General features: G+C 30.0%; 4 protein-coding genes across 7 annotated transcripts; 1 reads left to right on the top strand and 3 right to left on the bottom strand.

Annotated features, from left to right (window-relative positions):
- Positions 1 to 18: 18 nt before the first annotated feature.
- LOC101494688 (AP-2 complex subunit sigma) lies at positions 19 to 1304 on the bottom strand. The gene is made up of 6 exons (XM_004499215.4): positions 1125 to 1304; positions 943 to 1041; positions 808 to 858; positions 556 to 729; positions 415 to 474; positions 19 to 283 (listed from the first exon to the last, which is right to left on the bottom strand). The coding sequence occupies exons 1-6, from the start codon at positions 1125 to 1127 to the stop codon at positions 242 to 244; spliced, it is 429 nt and encodes a 142-aa protein (XP_004499272.1). The 5' UTR covers positions 1128 to 1304; the 3' UTR covers positions 19 to 241.
- Positions 1305 to 2089: 785 nt separating this feature from the next.
- On the bottom strand, positions 2090 to 6526 carry LOC101494379 (hexokinase-2, chloroplastic). The gene is given in 10 exon segments (XM_004499214.4): positions 2090 to 2872; positions 3129 to 3210; positions 3548 to 3678; positions 4029 to 4124; positions 4231 to 4386; positions 4491 to 4565; positions 4783 to 4971; positions 5720 to 5870; positions 5988 to 6015; positions 6018 to 6526. Coding segments are annotated over 10 exon segments (1494 nt in total). The 5' UTR covers positions 6268 to 6526; the 3' UTR covers positions 2090 to 2536.
- Positions 6527 to 8152: 1626 nt separating this feature from the next.
- Positions 8153 to 8822, bottom strand: LOC101501380 (uncharacterized). The gene has a single exon (XM_004499237.3). The coding sequence runs from the start codon at positions 8803 to 8805 to the stop codon at positions 8419 to 8421; it is 387 nt and encodes a 128-aa protein (XP_004499294.2). The 5' UTR covers positions 8806 to 8822; the 3' UTR covers positions 8153 to 8418.
- Positions 8823 to 15761: 6939 nt separating this feature from the next.
- Positions 15762 to 16939, top strand: LOC101493842 (heavy metal-associated isoprenylated plant protein 39-like). Of its 4 annotated transcripts, none has more exons than XM_012715390.3 (3): positions 15762 to 15986; positions 16211 to 16292; positions 16444 to 16939. In XM_012715390.3, the coding sequence occupies exons 1-3, from the start codon at positions 15978 to 15980 to the stop codon at positions 16722 to 16724; spliced, it is 372 nt and encodes a 123-aa protein (XP_012570844.1). In that variant the 5' UTR covers positions 15762 to 15977; the 3' UTR covers positions 16725 to 16939. The 4 variants fall into 4 exon arrangements, with proteins under 4 accessions (XP_012570844.1, XP_012570845.1, XP_004499269.1 ...); XM_012715391.3 differs by having other exon boundaries at positions 15775 to 15986; positions 16214 to 16292; XM_004499212.4 differs by having other exon boundaries at positions 15801 to 15986; positions 16423 to 16939.
- The last annotated feature ends 72 nt before the right edge of the window (positions 16940 to 17011 follow it).

The raw sequence follows: 17011 nt of genomic DNA, 5'->3' as shown, positions 1-17011 counted from the left end.
TTTATAACAGAACACATAGACAATGAAAAAGGGTTACTTTACTAAAAACCCTGACTTTGTGAATGTCTACAACATATTAACACAAGCCAATTAAGAAGCCTTAGTAGTGTACAGAATACATGGCTCAAGGAAAAAAAAAATCAAAATTCTGTATCACAATTAAAATACAAAAATCACACCAAGTGCACAGGTAAATCATCATAATCTCCAAACCATTGTGACCCTGCTGAAACGTAATGTTTCACTCAAGTTTTTCAAGTTCCCCCATTCTCTCAATGATAGCCTGCAAACACAAAATTTGTTTGTGAATAAATAAACAACAATCAAGCCACAATATTCATAAGCAGAGAAATATGCTCGATGATAGCAATCACAATATCACATCATGGAATAGTAACGCCAAAAAAATCATACCTTCTTGCTAGTTTCTTGCAGTTCACCCGCTAGAATGAATTCATCAAGTATAAGATAGACCTACAAGTAACATAAAAGTAAGTGAACAATGAACAACAATGAAAATACTGAATAGGTGAATAGTGAAAGAGAATAAGAAACCTTGTGGAAGTTAAAAACCAAATCGAGTTCGCAGACATTGCTGAAGAAGTGATCCAAAATTTCAACAAACAAATGAATACACTCTAAATATGCCAACTCATTATCAGTGATGTCAACACAAAGTGAGAAAAACAATCCAGCATATCGCCTGTAAATGACCTTGTGTGTACGAAACTGCAACAAAATGTGACCCATTACATGAAACTTTACTCGTTAATTATGGAAAGCGAGAAAGTGAAGAAAAATTGATACCTCAACGAAATTAGTATATTTAGGGTCTCTATTGACGACGAGGCGATGAACCTGAAAAATGAAGAAAATTAGGTTAAAGAGTGAATAATGAATGGAAAAAAAGAAGAGAAGTGAAGTTAGAAGGTAAGTAAGTACCTCGTATTCGACCTTATGTTTCTCGGAATCTTCGAGAGGAACATAGTATTTGGCTAAACGGGTCTTGCCCTGCCTGTTCTGCAAAAGAATGAATCGGATCTGCGAAAATGGCGAAATTATTTGTTTAATTGAAAATGAAATTAGAATAGAAAATAGATAAGTAGAAGAATGAGAGAGAGTACCATTTCGAAGGAAATGGAAATGGATTTGCGATTAAAAGGAGAACACGATGAATTGAATTGATTTGATTTGCAAGAGACGAAGATTTGAATCTGTTTATACTTTCCACTAATTTATTCGCGTATGTAGTGAGTGGAGGTTGTATTGTATAACTTCCGTGTAATGTAAATAACCTTTACCCCGTTACGGTGCTCTCCTTACTTTTCTTGACTTTTCAAACTTCAACTTCAAATATACATATTATTTTAAGAATAAATAAATCACTAATTATTGAAACCAAATTAATTTATATACATGGGTTAAAAAGATTTTATACCTTTGTTTCTTTCCTAACTACTTATAAAGTTATTTTTATGATTGATTATAATTTTATCGATTAAGTTAGGATATATACATTAAACTCTATTAAAATTTTAATAAAGTGTATGTTTGGTTTATCGATGATAAAAATTGATTTTATTTAAAAATAAATTGAATGTAAAATAATTTATGTTTAGATATATTTATGTTAATGTAGGTTGAAGAGTAAATTTCATTGTAAAAATCACATTTAGATACAAAATCTATAATTTTTAACTATAAATTAAAATTAATTTTACATTTTTAGAATAAATTATAAGTACGACAACCATGAAACTAATCATTGACTAAATAAATAGTCTTTGAACTATTGTTAATCGGTAAGTTTAGCCTTAAATTATCACTTTATCTCATATTCTTAATGTAAGCGAAGGACTAAATCAATGGATTAATTCATGGACCAAATTGGAGAGGGTTGAGTGATAGTTTAAGAACCGGAATTAATAATTTATTTATTTTTTATTTTTTTGACAAATAGCATACAATTATGATTCTTGAAATTACAAATATAATTAAGATAATTTAGTAAAATACGAATATTGATGTTTGTTTCTTGGGAAAATTATAAAGTCTTTTATGGTCTCCTTATTCAAAATGAATTGTATTATTGATATGCACACGGTGTATAGAATGCCTTACAAGCAAACTACAATAGAGAAACAAATAGAGAGAATTATCCTAAAACCAAACTAAAATTAATGCATAACATCTAATTTGTTTCAATACCATTCTGGTGTATGAATCTTTTTACAGGTGAACAACAACCATTAACTTAATTTAAGTAAAAACACATTCATAAGTCAGAACTATTTTTATTTTTTTAAGAAGCAAAATATTTTTTTAAGAATCGGCGAAGTTAAACTTTCAGCCACTACCACGATAGAATCTTGATGTGTATGCAACTCAAATTCTTTTGATTTAAAAACAAGAAGATTTCGAGATCTCCATTTCCGACTAATTGTAATTGGGCCATGTATTCTTTTTTCATTTCAAATATCTTACTCCATGCCTCATCAAAAGGTTCCAAGATTTAAATACTACTTGAACTACATGTTCAATCTTGCTTGTACATGGAATTTGAAGCTGCCAATAAAGCACCACCAATGCCAGAACCATCTTTTGAATGTTCTATTACCACATTGTTTGACTTTTCAGTTCCTAATATCTCTTTGACTGAATCTTGCAAGTAAGTCCTATATTGTGGATAATTTTCATACAAACCCCCATCAATTGCAACAACAGTTCTCTTTCCAAAGATAAGACCTTTTGAATCCTCTTCCATTTTTTGCAGAATCCCAACAATTCCTGCACCAGCTAAGCTTCCGCCTCGCTTTACAATTGTGTCACAAACTTCTAGAACTGTTTTTCTTTCACATAGATTGGATTCAACCTGAAATGTTGTATGATCATCTATCATGTTATTCTTTCGATTATTTAAAATCTCAAATATATACAAAAATATAGACTTAACACTCAAAAACTCTCAATCGAAGCATACTCTGAGGATCATCTTTCACATTTTAATATCATGAAAGAGTAAGTTTAACATTTAGGTACATTCAATTTCAAAGAGGTACTCTTTAAAAATAATACTTCATCTGATCTCAAATATAAGCAACAAATACATCTTAGTACAAGAAGTTTACCCCTGCTTTATCATAGAGGAGGGTACCAACGGCTTGTAAATCATCAGAACTATCCTGCTGCATGGCACTTAGATCTGGGGTCCTGTAAAATTTATATGTAAATTATAAGAATATTCTAGCAATATATTAATAATAAAACTCAAAAGAATTAAACAGAAGATATGACTTATAAACATAATGTGTATTTTAGAAATAAAATATGAACAAATTTTTTTTTCCTAACTATGAAAAGAAAGGAAAAATAAATACTTGGGAGCAAAAAATGTGTCATATATATATGCTAATATAGAATGGCACTAATTTTAATATCACCAAACTCTATTAGCAATCAGAACTCTTAACATGTCTATGAATGTTGCTAGCAATTCTCTTACTATTATATATGACAGCTGAAGAATTTAAATTGAGTAAAAATTTACCCGAGTATGAAAGGCGTAGACAGTTTTTGAGGGACAGATTTTCCAAACAAATCACCCTCTTCAGCCATATTGACTAGCACTCTTCTCACAATTTCACCTAGATACATTCCTGAGATTGTCTTCTCAAAGATCTGCTCAATGATATCAAGAGATTACCTTTCTGGCTGTCACTCTGTCAAAACGATAAAACTACTCCCTCCGTCCTAAGTATACGACCGCATTGACTAAATTTGCTGACTATTGATATTGGTATTTTTTACAAGTTTAACTATCATGAGAGAGAATTAGTTTATATTTTCATTTAGTATTTATTATGAACTGCAGAAGGAAAAAAAAAATCATGATGTGGGGTATGTTGATAAAGAAAATAATAATGCAGTTGAAATTTTGAAAAGAGTCCTATAAAAAGAGATAAAAAATCTCAAAAGGGTCGTACCTTTAGGGACGGAAGAAGTAAAACATAGATGATGCGGAAACTTACCTGTTGACCAGGATTGATGCTAGCAGCATCCATTTCTCTATCAAAAACAGTTAAAGGGAGACCATTTGAAAAAGACCCCCACTCAGTACTAATGATCTGAATCAAACAATGTTTATTCTCACATTAATTAAAACAAACTAATTCATCTATAGAATTTGAACAAGATACGAAGAAATAAAGGAGAGTGTTCAATGTTCCTAACCATTTTACCAGAAGACGAGACGTGGCCTTGTAATTTTGGAATTGCACTTATCTGCTCAACATAGCAAGCATTGGTTCCAGTACCCAAAATAACAGCAACCATAACATCATTGTCCCAGTATTCCGCTCCAGCTAGTGTTCCAACGGTATCATTAACCTATTAGGTATGCAATTAATAGATAATATACTTAAAATAACATACAAACAACATTTATATTCATGTGCGTTGCACGAGTCAGAATACTAGTTACAACAACATACCAGAGCCGAAACTCGCATATCTAATCCTTGCCTTTCCATAGCCTCATTTAAACAAGCAACCACATCTCTTCCTACCTGTGTAAAGAGTTTCAATTTTCAGCATCATGCATGCTAGTGTTGGGTTAATATTTTTTGCTACTATTTAACTATAGTAAATATAGAACTCTAGTTAATGATAGTGATTAATGACATAAGTGCAAAAATAAGCTCAAGACATTGCAAAAATATCTACTAAACCATTGATTGAAATGGTGCCTAATTAAAGATTGGAAAGAGGTAAAGAAACACATACAGTTCCAGAGACAGCAAAACCCTTGGTCCACTTAATTAGTATGCCAGAATCAATAGAAGTTTGTTTCACAGGAAATGAAAATGTGAACCCAATCTCTCTCTTTCTTCCTTGTCCTTGGGGGAAATGAAATCTATCATCCTCCTTGGAAGCAAATTTTGCTAGCCCCAAAGCAATGAAGTCAAACAGCTCCTACTTATTGTTAAGAATAACGAAAGTTAGTTACAATTAGTTAGAATAGTTAGAAGGTTAGTGTTCACTAACCAACATAAATAGAAGTATCATTTTTCATCTTTTTATCAAATATAGTATGATTTCATTTTTAAGTTTTCTCAATTGAACTCTGAAGCTATGGCTTTCCTTTTTCTCTCAATTATTAAATTTCTGATACTTATCAGAGTATATCGCAATTAAGAAAACAACAAACCAAACATGCAATGCAACCTTATTATTTCCAAAAGAGATATGACTTTTGTACAACTAAATTTAGTCAAGTTTCTCATAAAACTTTTTACATGGTTAACACATTTCAAATATGTGGTTAATTACGCTCAATAAAAACAGTTTCAAAAAAAAATATACTCACGGTAGATAGTTAAATGATCTACTATGGTGTCGAAACACGACATAACTTCATTAGCCACAAGATTGGACGTGATTAACTACAACTGTGAGAAATTCAATTACATGAAGATTTGAACACCTGAAAATTGTAGATGATTACGTCCAAATTCATGATTAATAAAGTAATGTTGATTGTTAATGGATTTCGACCTCAGGTGTATCCATTAACTATCTATTAAAGTAATTAATCAACCACATTGAATTGCATTAACCACTTAAAAAGTTGTTACAAAACATGTCAAATTTTGGTTGTTCAATTACCACATTTCGAATATATATATATATTAAAATAAAAACAAAAGAAAGAAAGAAAAACCTCGGATGTAGAAAACATGAGATCATGAGGTATAGAAACTTGGTCAAATTGAGTGGCAATGACACGTTCATGTTTGCCACCTAATTGCACTCTCAACACACGAAAGTTGGTTCCACCAAGGTCTAAAGCATAAAACAATCCTTTCTCATTCCTATATAAATAAATAATAATTTCATAAAATAAGAAATAAAAAATAATTGTGGATCATCATGAAGGGAGATAAGCTAATCAAGGAAATGAAAACATAGATAAATAGATAGATAAATACCCAGTAGGAAGAGTGTGGACATAATGGGTATCATGGGAAGCCCAGGCCCATCATAGGAGGCAAGCCCGGCCCGCATTTCAGAGGACATGGTATCGGCCACATACTGAAGAAGGGGCAGAGGAGTGCCACACTCTTGTTTTAGTTTCCTCAATAATCTGGCTGGGCCAACGGACACCGTATCGGATCGGAGGGCAGTCGTCGATCGCCGCAACCGCCGGCGGGATTGGGAAAGAAAGGGGCCCACGACAGAGGGAACGGTAACAGAAACAGAAACAGACATGTTTGGTGTTGTTAGTTATGCCTTTGACTTCATGATAAACCGTTTTCACTAACCATAACCATAACAGAACTGTTTATTAGGTTGGGTTGGGTTGTAAACTAGTAAAAATTTGGATTAGTTTTTTTGGAAGGATTAGTAAAAGTTAACAACATATTTGGTTCAGCTAGATCTTTTCATATTTTGGTTTTGCTTGTAATTTGATTCGGGGCTAATCCATGACATCTCTATTTTGTAATATCTAAAACTAAAGGTGAATTATATGGTTGAAAAATGTAAAAATTACTTCTCATCCATTGAATAAATAAATTTTATATTAAATTGGGTCAATATTAAATTTATGTATCTCGCTATCTCTTTTACTATCTTTTGGGCAAGTTCAGAATTAAGATAAGTTTGGAATTTTGTAAAAAGAATGTACTCTATCCCCCACATTTATATCAATATCTCACAAATTTTAAAAAATCTTAAATGTATTCTTGATTTTTTTTATTATTTTATCAACTCAAATTAAGGTTTATGTGAAAACTTTTTAAAGTTTTCCAATACAAAAGGTTTCTATTACATAAGCTTAACAATGTATACTACCAGAAAATTTGTAAAAAGTTTTGATATAGGAAAGGTTTATCAGAATATTTGTAATATGTTTTTCCGGTATAAGAGGGGTTTACTGGAAAACTTGTGAATAAGTTTTGCGATACATATCAAATGTTTTTTATTTTTTTTAAAATAACTTCTTTTATAGAAAACTTAGAAAAAAATTTCTGCAGTGTATAACTTTTTTATTGGAAAAAGTTGTCTGGAGTGTAACTTCTTTATTGAAAAAAGTTTTTCGGAATATAAGTTGTGTACTGGAAAACGTAAAGGTGAAAGGAAGAAAATTGCATATTTTAAGATTTATACTAGGACAAAAATATTGTTTTCTTACATTTATAGGGTAAAGGTTAAATGTGGGAATATAAGGTAAAATTTTCATATTTTGTAATAGTAGACTATACCAAGTTTGAATATGTAAGTTTAACATATGCCCAAGAAGATTTGCAAAAAAATAGGCCCAATTAAAAAGACGCAGTTATAAAAGAAAAGGCTTGTGAGTTGTGAATTTACAACAAAGAAAATAGGCTCAAATAAAAAAATGCAGTTACAATAAATAGGTCTAAATTTTGTTTTTGAAATTTTTGCTATCTCATTTTTTTTTTTTTGGTTTGTTAATGTGCGTTGAAAATTTTGAAAACAAAATTTAAGTTATGTAAAATATTTTCTGTTTTCTAATTTGTATATAAAAAAATTTCCGTATTGTTTAATGTGTATTTGTTTAATTTTTTTTAACTAAAAAATTAACAATTATGATTTTCTCAAAATAATAATTATAATAATAAAAGAAAGATAAATTTAATCTCCCTCTAAAGTTAAACTTTAAATAAAAAAAATACAAATTTAATTCAACTAATTTTATAATTTCTTAGACTTACATCAAGAGAAGGAGATGGTAATAATCGAAATTACAATTTCAACTTCATTTTGCTTAAATACCATCCCCAGAATCAATGTTTTAACTAAAAGAGTTAATATAATCAGGAAAAACTTGTGACTATACAATTGCGAGATAGACGCGCATAATGCATACTAATACGTGCTTGTTCATAAAATGATATAATCATCAATATTGTGATATTAAGGGAATGCGTTCTAATTACTCATAATCACATGACCAAAGATTCAAAAATCACGAATGAATCAATAATTTACTACCTCTACTCAATTTTATAAAAAGACAATTAAATTAAAGTTTCATTAACAAAAGTTGATATATCATGTTCATGACATGAACCAAATACATCAATATTATAAATCTTGGTACATTAATTTTGTTGAGGTAACAAACAAATACAAAAATATAAATAACATTTGCATTACCAACAAGTAGACCAATTATATTCAAATAAAATACAATGGTGGAAGCATAAAAAAATAAAATAAAAAATGAATGACAATATGAAAATCAATAAAACAACAAAATAGCCAATTGATATGAAGAATGAATTAATGGGTGAATGAATCAGAGGTCACACATATACACATTCGAGTAACATAAACATATTTATAATGAACAATGAAACATATGTATAATAAGGACATGAATTAAAAATCATGTTACACAACATCTGATTTTCGAGCATCCAAAACACCCTCTTTGTTGAAAAACTCAATGCAATCTGCAATTGCCTCATTGTAATGAGAATAAGAAGAGTAATATGAACTACATGAAGTCTTTGGTGGTTCAAATCTTTCAGAATTTCTATGCCTTGAATCCGTTGTTGATGATCTACGAGAAGATGAAGAAGAAGGAACAGAGAATACAAACCGCATGAGAACCTTGCGGAAACGGTGAAAGAGTTTCATTGCTGAGAAATTTAACTTGAAATTAGAAGGATTAATTTTTTTTTGTTCTTGTTCTTCTTGTTGTTGTGTTATTTGTATGACAACAAAGCTATTAGTATTTGTATCTTCTAGTGTTTGACCTCTTTGTGTATTGTGCATTTTATTCCTTTGACAACCCCGGGAAGTGTAATGCTATGATGGATGTCGTTTGGTTTCATAAGGGTATTTATAAAAAGGGGTGACCAAATTCAAATGTTTCAAATATTGATTCAACCTACTACTACTAGTATACCAAAAGGGTGTCAATAAAATATCAAAAGGGATAACTTACGGCCTCCAAGGACATTAATTGTAGATAATTCGTTTAAATTTGAGATCGTTTATTTTTCTTCGCTTAAGGTGTGTGAGTCTAGTCAAAAAATAATTTGTTGATTGAGTCAACTCATATTTCATGAGAACTTGAATTTGAAACTCATTTATGATGTGATTAATGACCTTTGTAGTTTGTGAATAATATGTAAATACATCTATAAGTATTTTATAAACTTTGAGTAAATTAGTTTTACATTAATTATGAATAAATGTTAAAGTTTTTTGTGGTTTTAAAATATTTGATTTAGTGTTAATATGAAATTTTCGAAATCTCAAACACAAAATCACTTTGACTTTTACCATTGCCAAAAAAAAAAAAGATGTTGGCCTAGCAAAGCAAAGTTCCATGTGCCCAAATTATTGGTATGGCCTTCTCTTGTCTTCCTCTCAACTGTTTTGCTTTGTTTCTTAAGTTTTCTTGATTATGATCAATTAATTTCAATTCTAAACACGTTTATTAGTAGTATATACAATATTAAATATCCGCGGAATATTATGATTATGGATTAGTTAGAACTAAAATGTGATCATTCATTTCAAGTTTAGTAAGTAGATAATTAAAAGAGACCAAGAGGGAATGAATGACATGATGGATCCACTTTGTTCAACATATAAAACCTTGATGGATCTCCAACTATAATCATTTGTAACATTTGTGGAACCCATATATAACATGTCCAACGTTAAAGTAAATGATTTTGCTCCGATTCTTCTTTCAAGAAATTTCGTTTTATATACAAATTCCTTATCTTTAAGGGATTTTTGTGTTCCCCTGTTTGTATTAAAGTATAATAATATGGTTTCCTACATACTATGATATGATTATTTGCAACTATAGTATAGGTAGAATGACCAAAGCCAAGCTTATAATGATGGTTCTTTTATTATATTTTTTTTGCTTTTTAAGGCAAAGTTTTGACGTTAAGAATGGAATTCATAAATGGAAATTAGGTAGTAGCCGTATTTTGACATGCACTGTGATAAAAAAACTTAGGACAATGTTTATGGTATATTTCATTCAAATGTAAATTTTTTGTCTTAAAATTTATGCTTTCAATTTTTAGAAAGTTGAAGTATTATCTTTTTTCATAAAAAATTTATACTTCTAATTGTTTGCTGAAATGTTAATTATTTTATATTTAATTAATTTTTAAATAAATTAAATTATAATTTAATCGTATCTTATAGACATTGATATCCATTTTTCGTTGTAGTTACTAAAATATTTACTAAAATTAATTAGAATTTCTATTGATATAGATAAACTTTAAAGATAATTGGAACTGATATGATATAGATAAACTTAGGGCTTGTAAAATATGATGATATAGGAATGAGAATAATGAATATTTTGTTTGAGAGGGTTTTTTTTTTTTTTTTAAAATATTATTTTTGAGTTTTGTATTTTGACATAAAGAGATACGAGAATATGAATTTATTTTATGTTAGGTATAGATTATTATAACTATCAACACTTTGAGGCGATGAATGATATGATCTCGGATGCTGTTGGGGTTAATTTGTCATTCAATGAAGATCAATATGACGATACCGATGGACTTCCCAATGAAGAAGCTCAGAGATTTTATGGTCTTTTGAAAGAGACAAATAAACCGTTGTTTGAAGGTTCTTCAAACTCAAAGTTATCAATGTGTATTAGACTATTAGGTCTAAAGTCTCAATTTCATGTTCCTGATTTAGCTTTGGATTTCATGACTAAAATGATGCTAGATGCAACACCTGTTAGAGATGGTTTGCCGCAAAGTTATTATGATGCGAAACGGTTAGTGTCAAAGTTAGGATTAGGTGTCAAGAGGATTGATTGTTGTGTTAAAGGTTGCATGTTGTATTATGACAATGAATTTGGTATGAATGATGCTAACTTAGTTGAATGCAAGTTTTGTCAACAACCAAGGTATCACCAAAGGAATAACTCTAGGGTAAGTAGGGGAAAATCAATTCCAAGGAAAGCAATGTTTTACCTACCTATTGTATCAAGATTGCAGAGATTGTTTGCATCAATACAAACTGCAGGAAATATGACGTGGCATTATGAGAATAGAAGAAATTCAAGCGAGTTGCGACATCCGTCTGATGGTCAGGCATGGAAACACTTTGATCAAATGCATCCTGATTTTGCGTCAGATCCACGCAATGTAAGACTTGGATTATCCTCAGATGGATTTACGCCGTACATACAAGCATCGTCTACTCCTTATTCTTGTTGGCCGGTTATTGTTACTCCTTACAATCTTCCTCCTAATATGTGTATGTCTAAACCTTATATGTTCTTAGCTGCTGTGATACCAGGTCCTTCTAATCCTACAACTGGTATTGATATTTTTTTACAACCTTTGATTGACGATTTGAAGAGGTTGTGGAATGGTGTCTTGACATATGATATTGCTCGGAGAGAAAATTTTATGATGAGAGCTGCATTGATGTGGACCATTAATGATTTCCCCGCTTATGGGATGTTGTCAGGATGGGGCACCCATGGTAAATTAGCTTGTCCTATTTGTATGGAAGATACAAAAGCATTTACTTTAAAATTTGGCGGGAAAGCATCGTGGTTTGACTCGCATCGTAGGTTTTTACCTGCTGATCATGCATTTAGAAGGAACAAAGCTGCATTTATGAAGGGCTATGCAGAAAGTCTAGGACCCCCGCTTAAGTTGACATCAGAACAAGTTTGGAATAAAGTAAAAGATATGCCAAAGGTACATGTTGTTAATGGTGTGGCCTGTAAACCACAAGGTTATGGACAATGGCACAATTGGACAAAAAGATGTATTTTTTGGGATCTACCGTATTGGAAAGATAATCTTTTGAGACATAATCTCGATGTAATGCATATTGAGAAAAATTTCTTTGACAACATATTTAATACTGTGATGAATGTGAAAGGAAAAACAAAAGATAATGACAAAGCCAGAAAAGACATAGGTATATATTGCAGACGACCAGATTTGTTGTTGGTGGAACAAAACGGCAAGACCCTAAAACCTCGTGCGAATTACACTTTATCTACTGATGAAGCCAAATCTGTTTATCGTTGGATCAAAGAGCTGAAGACGCCTGACGGTTATTGTTCTAATTTGGCAAGATGTGCTGATGTGGAAAATGGGAGGATGCATGGGATGAAAAGTCATGATTGTCATATATTTTTAGAGTGTTTACTTCCTATTGCCTTTAGTGCTTTACCGACACATGTATTGAACCCACTTATTGAAGTGAGTCAATATTTCAAGAATTTGTGTTCTTCAACACTCTATGATAAAGATCTCATCAAGATGGAAAATGACATTCCGATCATTCTATGTAAGTTGGAGAAAGTATTTCCTCCTGGGTTTTTTGATTCCATGGAGCATCTCTCAGTGCATCTTGCAAGTGAAGCTAGGCTTGGTGGACCAGTTCAGTATAGATGGATGTATCCATTTGAAAGGTGATATATATATACATATACTTGATTTTCAATATACTTCAACTTATATATACATGGAGCTTATTGTACATCTCTTTGTATATTATAGGTTCATGGGTTATTCAAAACGGTCGGTGAAAAACAAAGCTAGAGTTGAGGGCTCAATTTGTTCATCTTACCTTCACCGTGAAACAACACACTTTTGTTCTCATTATTTCAACAACGAAACGTTGTCACCAGTTAACGGAAGAAACGCTACTGATAGTGTTATACGTCATCCACATGCTTTATCAGTTTTTTGCTTGTCTGGTCATCATGCTGGTAGGGATTTTCCGATTTTCTGGCCAAGCGACAAAGTATTTAATGCGGCACATGTTCACGTTTTGATTAACTGCACCGAAGTTAAACCATACATTGAGTACGTTTCAAATTTCTCTTCATATTAATTATATTTAATTATATGATTAAATTGATATTCACCATATATATGGTCATCGATCAGGGCATTTTTAAATACGGGACAATCATCTGATGATATACATTCAAATTTCCCATTATGGTTTCAACAACAAGTGCATCTCGAAGAACAAACTCCTATCAACATCCACTTAAGGCACTTATCTATGGGCCCGAGTAGAAGTTTCAAAGAATGGCACACCTATTACGTCAATGGATACAAATTTCACACCGAATCTTGGACTGAAGGAAAAGAAACAATTAATAGTGGAGTTTGTATGAAAAGTGTCTCTGATAGTGGTGTAGTAGAAGATTTCTATGGCATAATTGAGCATATTTACGAAATTGACTACACGTTCCTAGATTATGCGAAAAAAGTGGTGTTGTTTTACTGTAAGTGGTTTGATCCATCTAGCAGAGGAACTAAAATAAATTTGATATCCAATACTGTAGACATTCGTATGAGCAAAAAATATCCACGGTTTGATCCATTTGCCCTGGCCCATAATGTAAGACAAGTCTATTATGTTCCTTATCCATCAACTGTCAGAAGCAAACAAGGTTGGTGTGCTGCAATCAAAACAAGACCAACGAGTGGAATCGAAGAAGTTGAAGCAGGTCAAAATGAAGAAGTTGCATTTCAAATGGATGAAATGTCAAATTTGGATCATGTGATTGGAGATGAGACTATTAGTCAACTTTGTCATGAGTCACACATTGGAGAAGAAGTTGATGAACAAGAAATAGATGAATTAGAGAATGATGAAGGCAATGACTTAATTCACTCATCAAATGACGACGACGATGATGACGAAGACGAAGACGAAGACAATTAATTAATTATATATATATGTGTGTTTCTATATCTATAATATTATATATTGTAATTGAAATGAACGACACCTTATATATATATTTTTATATTTTATATATATTTCTTTATTTATGTCAGTGTTATAATTTATTTATGTATACTTCATTATTAATTAATCTTATGTTAATTGTATCGATGCCGACCATTGGTACTAGTGGTTGAGCTATTCCTCTATATCCGGAGGTCCCAGTAGAGCCTTATACCTTAGACGAAATAATGGATCCCGGATGTGTTGATTGCTACAACCGCATTGTCATCATTCCAGAAGGAGATGGGTATGTAAACTATGATTGATTAAATATTTCATTATTATTGCATGTAATTACATTATTAATTTTATTAATTTATTTTTATATTTAATTTGCATATAAACTTTGAAGATATCTTCCTTTTAAATCATCTGTAAAGGCAATTGCTAAAGTCATACAAGAGAAATATAAAAAACCATGGTTGTCTTGGGGTGAGATAAAAGAGGATAAGACACCTCAAATTAGGGAAGTTGATCAATTTTTACATTGTTTCAAAGTAAGTCATTAGATTAATTTATTTAATTACTATTTATTTATACATTTGATTAATTTATTGAATTACTAATTATATTTTTAATATTTTTTAAATTTCAACAAACAACAGACTAATTAATATTTTTAATATTGGTTCGCGGAATTGGTTCTCTTATTTTAAAAGTCGACAATTTTGGTCCACCTCTAAGATTTTTGAACTAAAAAAGAATGCAATTTAATATAGTTTAAATGACGTGACATACAATTATATGATATAGAACCATTTAGATGCATTGATTATTCATTTGTCATTAATTAAATTAAAAATATAAAAAATTTCTTAAGTTGAAATTTAAATTTTCACGGTGTTTTATTTCAAATTCATGGGAGTTAATTATTCTACATAATCGTATCATATGCCACGTTATTTAAAACATTTCACGTCATCATTTTTTAATTAAAAAATCAGAGAAAGAGACCAAAACTGTCGACTTTTAAAATAGGGAGACAAATTTCGTAAATCAATATAAATAGAGACTAAAATTACAATTAAATTTAAATATTATTGTTTTATTAATTTGTTTCTATGGAGGAATGATACTTATTTCGCTATGTAGGGTAGTGGCCAGTTAGCGTCACACTCATGTGCCAAATTTCAATGCTCAGTGTATAGTGTATGAGTACCAATTCACCTACTTCAAAACAATTTTCCCTAAATTTCATATGAACACCAACTCCTACAAAGTGTGATGCCCATGCAAGAAGTGATGCCAAATTTTAACTAATGAATTCTTCCATCAACTTGTGCATATATAAATACCAATGCCTCCATAAATCATAAACTTATTCACCATTTATTTTGTTGTGTTTTTTTCAGTTCATCGTGTCCCAATACAAATATTTTTTAAAAAAAAAAATATGTGCGTGTCTTTTACTCACCGGTTGAATCTAAAACATTATTAAATAAATTATGTTGAAAAATAAGAGTTATTAAAAAATAAGTGGTTATTATAAAAAAAAAAACAATTATTATGACAAAAAGAAAATTTCTTTTTTTATTATTTTTCCTCTCTAATCTTTGTGTTTATTATATTATATTATATTTTTATTTTTATTTATAGTTGTTATTGATTATTTATTTAATAAAAATTAGCATGCAAATAGACAATATACATCTATCCATTTTCTTTATAAAAAAGTAAGTAATTTTACAATTTTTTAAAGTAAAATAAATTACAATAAATAATAAAATTATCAATAATTTTTTTTAAGAAATAAATAAAATATTTGGATAATAAAAAAGAAGGGATAAGAAAAAATTATAACAAAGTTATATATATATATATATATATATATAATTGGTTATTTAACTAAATAAAAAATAAATAAACTATATATTGAGATAAGATATGATTATGTTGAAGATATTGAGATTTAAAAAATAACTTTGTTATGTGTGCTCTTCATGAATTGCACCATGCGGCAAAAAAGAAAAAACAAATTGCATTTATAATGGTCCATGTGTTTTGATGTGACCCTACAGTCACACACACAAATAAAAGGAAACCAACTACAAAACCTCACACCCTTTACTCTCTACTCTCTAGTACTATATAGGTACAACAAAAGCCTCATCAAAATTCTCTAAAGTCTAAACTTCATTTTCATTCTTGTTTTCACACCCCATCTAATTCCTCTTCAAATGGCTCAGGTATTTTCCCTTTCACATCCTAATTACTTTAATTTAATTTAATTTTCTTCACAAAATCTTCCCTTCTTAGATTCCTCATTCACATGTTCATGCTTAATTAGCTATATAAATATATATATAAATATTATATTAATTATAAATATATGTATGTTAAGAGAAATTATTTAAAATATGTATATAATTTATAATTTAATTTAATTTTGTTCTTACTATTTTTTTCATAGCAGAAGATTGTGTTAAAGGTGCTAACGATGACTGATGATAAAACAAAGCAAAAAGCTATAGAAGCAGCTGCAGATATATATGGTAAGTGATTTAACAAAAATTGAAAAAAAATCAAATTTTTAATACAAATAATTTTTAAAATTTATGGAAAATAATTTATGTAACTAATTAAGGGCTGATCTATTGAATAATTGTTGATTTTGATGAACAGGGGTTGATTCAATTGTTGCAGATGTAAAAGAACAGAAATTGACAGTGATTGGTCAAATGGACGCAGTGAAAATTGTGAAGAAATTGAAGAAAGTTGGAAAAGTAGATATTGCATCTGTTGGTCCTGCAAAAGAAGAGAAGAAAGAAGAAAAGAAAGAAGAGAAAAAGGAAGAGAAAAAAGAAGAGAAAAAAGAAGAGAAAAAAGAAGAGAAAAAAGAAGAGAAAAAGGAAGAGAAGAAGGAAGAGAAGAAGGAAGAGAAGAAGGAAGAGAAGAAGAAAGAGGAGAAAGAGGAGAAGAAATAAACAAAATAATTATCATCTTTTTTTCTTTTCTTTTCTTTCTTTTTTGGCATAATTTCATATATTGAGCTGCAAATGTCCATACATTTTTTTTTCTGTAATTTCTTCTCGAATCTGATGTTCAAGTTCTTTTCTAAGCATTGATTAATCTTCAATTACCAGAAAATGGGTTTTAAATGATGAGAATAATCAAAGAAATTAAAGAAGAGTTATTATTATTATTATTATTATTATTATTATTATTATTATTATTATTATTATTATTATTATTATTATTATTATTATTATTA

This window comes from Cicer arietinum, chromosome 4, assembly GCF_000331145.2.
Source record: "Cicer arietinum cultivar CDC Frontier isolate Library 1 chromosome 4, Cicar.CDCFrontier_v2.0, whole genome shotgun sequence".
Taxonomy (NCBI): domain Eukaryota; kingdom Viridiplantae; phylum Streptophyta; class Magnoliopsida; order Fabales; family Fabaceae; genus Cicer; species Cicer arietinum.
Note: the sequence above shows the minus strand (reverse complement) of the source record. Positions and strands in the feature narration are given on the sequence as shown.